We start from the raw sequence: 9656 nt of genomic DNA on the forward strand, positions 1-9656 counted from the left end.
GTTTAGAATGTTATTCCAGCGTATTAACTGTGTAATTTAGAATACACTTTTACTCAGTAGTTAAACAACGGATGGATACTTGTTTGTATAATGTCTTTTAACTAAACTCGCAAGTGCAAATTGGAACTTTAGTATGTAACAACATAAAAAGTGCAGTCTGACTGCAGACTAACTGTTTACAAAAGCCCAATACTGCAGTCGTGAATAAACTACAGAAATTACCGACTTTTTTCTACAGTTTAAATGGAGTTTGATGACTTCAGATTCAACACTACAGTTTAAACTATAGTCTAAGTGAAGATCCTTCCACCCGGGTATGCTATGCTAACAGCATTTGTTGTAGAGTAAAAAGTCCCCAACAAATGCCTTCCGTTTTTGTCTATCTTACCACCGCCCCGCGCTCCATTGAAATACCCTATCGTTATAAAATCAACGTTGTAGCGCGGTTTAGTCATAGTGGATAATCCAGGGCATCTAGACCCTAAAAGATGGTGTAGTTTGGCGCGAAATGTGTGGTTAAAGTACTAATCCCTTTTCAATTTTTTGATATGAAGCCTGTTTTACGATTTAATAGACCAATCGGTCTTTTGCACCATATATTCGTTAAGAAATGATCTCTAGCACCCAAACGGTAAAAGATAGAGTGAAACGGACAAACTTTTCTCCCAGAGACCTCTATTTTTACGAACTACCCCTTACAAACCCATAAAAAATATTCGATAAAAAATACATTTTGCGACCTGTGGTTTTTGATTTTTTTTTTTTAAAGTCAATTTTTGAGCTGGAACGCTCATTTTCGAACTCGATCTGTCTTTTTATAATACCTTATATACCCTATAATTCCTTCTCGAGTTATCGTGCATACAGACAGACAAACAGACATAGAGAATGAAACTTTTTCGGTCAGTGGAGTAATGGGCTTCGCTAATCGCTCAGCCAACAAAAGTAATACCTATCCAGCGGCAATGAGTCGGTCATTGCCATTCCAAAGGCAGTATCCATTGCCAAAATTGGCAATGGTCGGAAAAAAAATATCTAAGTTCCCCTTAAACTTATCGTCAATTCGAATACCCTGCCGCACTGCCGGCAATTAAAGTTCATCGCCACAGTTTTGGCGAGGAACCTTCAATGCCGACAGATCGGCAGTGTGGAAACTGCTTATAACTAACGAGGGAAGGTTTTCCGGTGACAGTCAGATTTCAATGCCGCTTTAAAGTGTTGTTGTTTTCATCCCTAGATTAGGTTTTGCACTGGTTGTAGCTGCCCATAGGCAGTTTGAAGGTCGTTTTACGCGAATTTAATTGAAAATTCGCCAAATTTGTAGCCTGCTTATTAACTTTACATGCACATATATCAAGAATCGTTTGAGCTACAGCGCCCAGATTTTGACGGAAATCATAACTTAGCACGTTCTTTACTTGTAGAAAATTTGAACGAAATCGATAAGGGTCGCAAAAACGGGTCCCGAGAGGAGGTTGCGATCCTAGACCCGTTTTGGTGACCCCCATTGATTTGGTTCAAATGTTTTTCGTAGAAAGTACTAACTGAAGGATAATTACCTGCAAAATCTAGCTCAAACGATTCTGGGGATATGAGCATGCAAAGATGTCAGAAAAGGGATGAATTTAGGAAATTTTTGATGACATTCACGTGAAATGACCTCCAAACCCCCTACGGGCAGCTAAAACCAGTACCAATCCTTATCTAGGTGTGCAAACGACTACTATTTGAAGTGCCTTTGAAATCTGACTGTATCACCGGCAAACCTTTCCTTGTAAGAAGAACGTTGAAAAATTATTTCAGCTCATTGCCAAAATTGGCAATGAACACTGCCTGTGGAATGGCAATGACCCACTCGTTGCCGCTGGAAAGGTAATACTTCTTGCATCGTTGTCACAAAAGGTAGTACTTTCATTGCCTTTGGAGAAACAGTGTGAGCGATAGACACTTTAAAAAAATCAGGGCAAAATTTTGTAACATTGATATAAAGTTTTTTCAGTTACAAGATTTCAAATTTTTGTAACATACGAGGTTACAAATTTTCGTAACAACGGATTACAAGTATTTGCTTCTTGGTTCCAAAGTTTTGTAACAGAAGATGTTACAAATTTTCTTATCGTCGCATTACAAATATTTCTTTTCTGATAACAAAATTTTGTTATATTTTGTGCTGTGGTGTGCAGTTGCAGACATCCAAAAATTAGTAGTATTTTCCCATTTCCCTTCCGGAAGGGTCACATCAGTTAGCCAATGCATCACATATGCACAGTGAATTACCCAAGAAACTTTGTCTTCGAGTATTTCAAAAACCCGTTCCAGCAAAATTGATTTGCTAAATTTGATGTGTAAAGATGATGTAACCGGCTTTTGGCCCGCTAAAACCCGTCGTCTTTAACATTTGCCCCGTAGACACGAGAAAGGAATGTAACGGTGAAGCACCGCGACTACAACCCACCCCACGGATAAAACGACGTCTTGGTTTTCAAGCAGCCGAGCAACTCTTATGGAGAAAATACACGGGAGCGTCTTGTTTTTACCCGAACTGATTGAAAACCAAGACGGCGTTTTTGGCGTGCCTTCTGCCTAGATAACGTTTTTTGAGGTGAGGGAGGGGTGGAGTTTCTTTCCTATTTTGCGGTTTTTACGCCTTCTTCTACAATAATTGTTTACCACAGCAGTTTTTATGTTACTTTTGTCAAAAAAGACCCTCCAGCGCCTAGACGGTTAGAGATAGAGCCAAACGGACGAAGTTTTTGTCCTGAAGCTCTACTTTGACAAGTTACCCTTTAGGAGATCATAAAAAAATATATTTTATGGACTTTTTTGACCTACCTCACTTTCTTTGATAACCCCTTTCAGCCCCTTAGGGGTGGTAGCCGGGATTTGCCGTAGGCGTTTCGTTTTCTAGGAGTGAATCTTACGATACCCTGAAAATTTGAAGTCTCCAGCACATCTCCTTCTAGTGGAACAGACAGACACACAGACAGACACACAGACACGAGATCGTTTGCATAAGCCCGCTAGATAGCTTTTCTGAAGCAGAAGGGCGGGCTCTATCTCTCACCGTTTAGGTGCTGGAGGGAGTTTTCCACACGGAAATGACCCCGAACCATTATAATGTTTTTTCTCAGATATTTCATGGTCTCTGATGGGTCAACTCGTCAAAATAAAACCCTTGGAAGTAGGATTTGTGACTTTAGGGGCCGAAGGCCTATTTACGACTGTTTCTTTCGCCAGCATAAAGAACCTCAATCTGAACGGTCGATTCGTTTTCGTCTGTTTTTTTAAAGTCCACGGCCGAGCCCCAGAGCTGTAACGCCACGGGCTGCTCCTTCCCGGTGCCCTACGTCCTGGGCGGCGGCTCCTCTATCAACGGCATGATGTTTATCAGAGGCAGCTCAGTGGACTACGACGACTGGGCCAAGGCCACGGGTGACTCGGGATGGAACTCCACCAACATGCTCGCTCTGTACAAGCGCGCCGAGAGCAACCAGGACCCGGCCATCGCGCAGGACACCGGTTTGTGCACTGCTGGAAAAAAAAGGAGAAAAGCCGCTTGGAAAATAAGAAAAACATACTGTAGACAGTGCTTGATTTTACTCTACCTGCTTGAAAAACGGTATGCTTCAAATCAGGGACAGCTATCAAATTATAGTTGAATCAACATTACGATGGTCGTGAGAACTAAACTTTGGTTGTGATAGATGCATGACAATTAATCTTGTAACTGTATCATGGCTGTCACTGAAGTATCTGTACGATGGTTTCTGTAGTGCACTTCACTTCTCTGGATGTTGCAACTGCAAGACTTAACTGTAAATCCTTGGTGTCGAGCAGGTAGGCGACAAAGCCGCCTGAACCATAAACCAGATTGGTGCCTTTCCCAAGGTCTCGGTCTGGGCTGTTGGACCCAAATGCATTGGATACCAGTGGAGCATATTTTACGCATGTGAGAGTGATAGGGGTGATATAAACGCAAAGTCACCCACTGATCCGAGACGTGAGGTGTCCACGTATTACAGGCTCCAATGATATCCAGAGTATTTGGGTTCAATAGCCCAGACCTCGGAAAAGGCAAGCTGTTTAGCAGGTAGTCGACTTAAGTCGCCTACTTTTTTTGGGTCACGTGACTTTTTCGCGTACCTGCTCAACACCAAGGATTTACAGTGTACGTGTGCCTAAATCAGAATATTGATGCCACACATGTCTCAGTCTCACATACGTTTGTCACAAGAATAAGAGAGGAGGTTCGTTTCACACTTACAACACGTTGCTTGGTCTCACGATTAGTAGTGTTATTAGTGTTAAAGATGTTTCTACGGAACTAGGTACTAAATCACATCACACGTCGTAAATTTCACACCTCGCTTTTGTGCTATTCTCTAACAAAGGCATTTCGACAATTGAAACCTATACACACGGAGTTCGTGAAGGATCCATGTAAACACGCAGTTCCCGAGGGCTCGGTACAAACACGGAGTTCAGCAGGCCGCCGTATAGCGTCGTAACTATGTTTTTGAAAATTTCGAGTTATGAAGTGCGTCGGATAGAGGAAACCAAGGGCTATCGATCAGCGAAAAACGCATTTCGATATGTAAATTAGTTCAAAAGTAATTCTGGTCTGAAAATCCAGCCGCCCATAAGGCGCAATGTAAATCCAAAACTTTGAAGCGCTACATCTCAGAAGTGACTTTCAAGCACTTACGACGTTATACGGGGACCCGCTGAACTGCGTGTCTGTACGGATCTGCCTGGAACTATCGGTTTATACGGAGACATGTCGATTTGCCCTGTTGAGAGATGTGAAGTTGCACATTTGTTTTTGCTCATGTGACAGGCTCCGTAACTTATCTTAACACGAACGAGTGTTAGTTACTTAAGCGGGGTTATAACTAAGTTGACCATTTTCGCATTTCTGAAAAAATAAATAATTTTGGGGGCCCTAGTTAGATGACCATTAACAATGTGTGGGTGAATTTTGTTTCACTGCACCTCATTAAACCGATACCTTAGACTGAAAGGCACGCAGTTCAGCTGCCCGTTCCAAGACTCATGCAGTTCCTATCTCTGGAGAGGTAAACTGCGTGTCTTTCAGATCGCGCGTCTGAACTTCGTTAGTCTTGGATCGGGCGTCTGAACTGCGTCCCTTTCAGTAGTCTAAGGTATCGAGACAAAGAAACAACATCAGAATTTACCTCTGGACCCATTTTCTTGGTCTTGGCAGCCTGAACCTACAGAAAAGCTGTTGAGTGTTTAAAAGGGGCAGACCTGTGAAATACGAGGGTCGACAAGAGTGTAGAAGGCATTTTTAAAAAAAAAAAAAAAAAAAACTACGAATCGCAGCGTTATAAACGAAACATCCTGTTCATAAGAATGAATTGGGCCACAATTAGGCGTATGCGGGTGATTCTCAGAATACGGGCCATTGGGGAGTTCCTAAAATTTTTGTTATTTTTTGTCGAATTTGCTAGGTTTTTTGGTCGCAATGGTTTTATTTACCTTCAAATAGGATATGTGTGAAGTGGCAATAGTTCAAATCACGTACTTCTAGTACAACGTTAAAAGACCACATTATGGCCACTTTCAATCTATAATGAAACTCAAGTATTGCCTCCCGCACCTTTTAATTGGTCTTTTGTTTGCTCCACTAGTGTGTTATACTCATATTCTACATCCAGTCATCCCCATTTTATGCGTTTTAGTATGACTAGAACATTGCAATAAATAACCTGTTTTTCGCCCCGACACTGCTGCACAGATGCCCAACCTCATAATGTACAGTTCTAAATTAACCCCTGACTACATATTTCCTCATTAGGTCATTACAATGCGTTCCCTGTACCTAAAAGTTATTAAACAAAGGTCAGACCTAAAGAAGGGGATACGGAGTTCACAAGTCAGAAGGTACTAATTGAAGCATTACTAATCCGGGGATGCAGATGCAAGGATCCGCTTAGCCACAAAAGAAGCAGCACATCAAAACCTTCCTTTTCAGCGAAAGAGGGATTTGATTTGACGCAATCGTGCCTGTGTGGAGGCGACACGGTATTCACACTGCAAAAGCGTACAAGCCAACTTTCGAATTTGCAGACAGTTTTTCACGATGACGAAGTAGGAGCTCTGCCAATTGCTTCGGGGAACATTAATAGTCCCCACAGAGAAGTACTGTGGGCGTAGAATTGTTACTCTACCTCTGCCCAGTTTGACGTCAGTGCAAACATTGTGAGCTCCGTTGCTTTTTGAAATAGTTAGTGAGAACGACTTTGGTCGTCTCGTGACGAAATATAGAAAAATATTTCCACATCGAAATTCATTCCTTGCGTTCCCTCGATAAGTCACTCCAAAAATGCAATGTGCCTTAGATGACTATTCCCTTAAAATTGTCCGGAATTTGGCAAAGTCCGCATGAACTCGGACATTAGGATCGTACTGGAGTTCACATTTTGACCATTTAAACTGCTCTAGTCACCCACTGTTGCAGTATTCTTAGGTTTGCACCAGGTAATGTTAGTACTTTCGAGTATCTAGATGGTACACCCTTTTAAAACCATATCACATAGTTGTGAAGGGCCGCGGAATCTAAACGGCCCGTATTCTGAGAATCCCTCATGCACATACAGTGCACACCTCCGGGAACCCGGTCTTCTTGGCTTCGAAGTGGACGGTTGCACCTTGTCGTGTCGTGCACGATTTGTGCCGAACAGATGGACCTGCGACAATGACAAAAAATGTTACATACAGGGAGACGTTCCCTGTATGTGCAGACTCCAAATTTTGGCCCAATTTATTCTTCATAAAATGGTCTGTCGTTTATATTACTGCGATTCGTAGTTTTTTTTGAATAAAATATCTCCTAAGCCCTTGTATTTCACAGGTCTGCCTCCTTAGGAAGCTCGCGCGCAAGATTCCTCCGACAAATATTGGTTAAACGCTTTCCTGTAGGTTCACACTCTTATTTCCTTATGGACACGCTCACGGAGAATTTTGTGCTAACGTATTATGGATCACAAATTATACAAAATACGGATAAAATTGCCCGTATTACGGACATATCTGTAATATGGATCAAATTGTCTGTAATACGGACAATTGCTATCCATATTATGAATAATTTGTGATCCATAATACGTTAGCACAAAATTCTCCATAACATACGGATAGCACATCCATAGGGAAATGAGAGTGCAGGCTGCCAAGATTATGAAAATGGGTCCAGAGGTATACATTCCGATACATTCTGATATTGTTTCTTTGTTTAATGAGGTGCAGGGCAGGTGCGGGGAAACAAAATTCACTCACACATTGCCAACGGTCACATAACTAAGACCCCCCAAAAATATCTTTTGAGAAAATGCCAAAACGGTCAACTTAAGTTATAACCCCCCTAAACGTATCAAAACACAGGGCTCACTAAAGTTAAACTTATCGTTATTTTGAAGTATGTCCGAAATTAACCGTACATACTGTGGAAAACGTTCTATGTAACTAGCTTATTTTTAAAGGACTACAGTAAAAGTTAGAAGTTATAACTTTAAATCTTAACAAGACAGAAGAGTAATAAGTTACGGAGCCCTGAATGGTGGTATTAGTGCCGCTACATTATGCCATCTGCGCCGGGCACAGATTACCACTCCCAGGTTGGACCACAGCCCGTGTCGTGGCAACGCTTCCGCCACCCCTCGCTGCAGGTTCTGTCTCAGGCCATGGAGGCCACCGGGCTCCCCTTCCGCCTGGACGTGAACGGAGAGTCACAACTGGGCCACTCCTTCGTGCAGACGTCGACGAAAGACGGAGAGCGCTGGAGCACGTATAGGTATTTGATCCCCGTTTCCTCTTTGCGAATGTCGGTTCTCGACCATCCTGATTTTCAACACGGTAAAGGCTTTTCTTGGATTTCAAGGTTGTATTATCTATTTTAAGTTCTATATCGACCCTTGATGTATCAGACTCCGCCTTGAAAACCTGTAGGAAGCCTGAGAATTGTCGTCTGGTAATCCAAAGCAACCCCTTGCATACCCGGTGAAAATTCTAGGGCTTCACCTTCGGAACAGAGTGTTTTAAGGCAGTGCCTGAGAATTGAAGGGGACCACGAGGAGTACACCCAGGAAAATAGCTTCTTGATTTAAGTGCAAGCTGACACAAGATTAAATCTACCATTGAAACAAGGCAATATTGTCTCCGGATTAAGATTTTTCTCCTATTTGAAAGAAAATATCAGCTTGTTTGAAAAGTAAATTTGGTCCTGTGTCAGCCTGTAGTTGGAACTACGAAAGATTTACTTGAAACGAGAAACGATTTTGCTGGGTGATACAATTATCTGTAAAAAAAAAAAAAAAAAAGGAATCGATCTTGAAAGCAGATGATACAAATTTGTGAATAGGGCAGAGCAATGTTCTTATTTTCTCTTATTTGCTGCTTGTTCTTTTTGGTTGCTTTGAAATCTTGCAATTCGGCGGGACAGTGGCGTAGAGAACATACTGGGAGGGCAGGGCGACCAACGGCAGCGCCTAGTAGGCACTTGTAGAATCCATGTGGATGCAACGTGGTTGGGATTTATAGATGCTTCTGATAGGTTTCAGTCTTCCTCCTAAGTTGTTATGGCAGCGTCGTGGTTAGAGGCGTCAACAGCAAGTCCCAGGTTCAATTCCCGGTAGGGTATCAAGTTGTTGTAAAGAAGTTAACAAAATTAAATCCTTAAAAAAAAATTAACTAGCACCATACTAAAATTATTTTTGCAGTTCCGGGGATGCCAGGATCGTTCTATGTCGATACTTCAGGTGTAGGTGGACGAATGAATGTGCATTCTACGTGAAGTGTACTACCGTTTGGCAGTCGATGATCTACTCGATCATTCACCCCATGGGAAAATCTCGTGGTATCCACGTGGAATCTATAGTCAGAATCTACGTATCCAGTGCAGTGAAATTGGCAAATATGGTCCTAGATTGTCCAGGATGACCAAGTATGGATCCTAAAGCAACCCTTTGAAATATCCTGTGACAAAACGAAGTTGTTAGCACCAAAATAGTTTCGACCATCATTAAATCGAAGCTGCTCGCAAAACTCGACCTAAAAAGTTGTTACTTTTGACCTCCACCCGCGTTTTAACCTGACATGATACCTGGGTTCATGCAAAATTATGCGAACATGCCAAGTAATGTCAATTTGAATAAACCACATCATTCTCCCACCTCCTTAACGATGAATGTCAATGTTCAACTGGGCCGCTTGGGCTGCACTAGGACAAAGCAATGTTGTTTTCTGGTAGAAAACGACAAACATTTCCCCCCAAAATTAACACCAATACATTTCATCAAGGGAGCGTGTGTAGGTCTTATTGATCGGAACTAGGGGCTGATCCGAAATAGGTTCAGTTGCTCTAGGGTACAAGACTTCAAGCTCAAAGGTTCCGAGTGCAGCTCCCCCCCAAGTTTGAAAAGAGGAAGGATTTTGAATCAACATGGTTTCCACGTTGAAATATCGTGGAGAAAGGAGTCAAATCCACGTGGGTGTCACATGGGTATTCGACGTTGAATCCACGTTACAAGTCCAGGTGAAATCCACGTTCCTTCCACCAAAATTCCACTTTTGGTCTCTATAGGCTATTTCGTAAAAGTACAGTATTTAGTTTCATCTGCTAGAAATGGCGGGGGGGG

General features: G+C 42.2%; 1 protein-coding gene across 2 annotated transcripts in view; it reads left to right on the forward strand.

Annotated features, from left to right (window-relative positions):
• The window catches only part of LOC113213638 (glucose dehydrogenase [FAD, quinone]-like), a 40547-nt gene that overhangs the window by 15133 nt on the left and 15758 nt on the right, over positions 1–9656 (forward strand). Inside the window, exons 2-3 of one of the 2 annotated variants that reach the window (XM_052274203.1) lie at positions 3291–3519; positions 7624–7813. In XM_052274203.1, coding sequence (XP_052130163.1) covers positions 3291–3519; positions 7624–7813 — 419 coding nt within the window. The remainder of the gene's footprint in view (positions 1–3290; positions 3520–7623; positions 7814–9656) is intronic. The other variant, XM_052274204.1, reaches the window with a different exon arrangement.

This window comes from Frankliniella occidentalis, unplaced genomic scaffold, assembly GCF_000697945.3.
Source record: "Frankliniella occidentalis isolate FOCC.00 unplaced genomic scaffold, Focc_3.1 Scaffold351, whole genome shotgun sequence".
In the NCBI taxonomy this organism is placed as follows: Eukaryota; Metazoa; Arthropoda; class Insecta; order Thysanoptera; family Thripidae; genus Frankliniella; species Frankliniella occidentalis.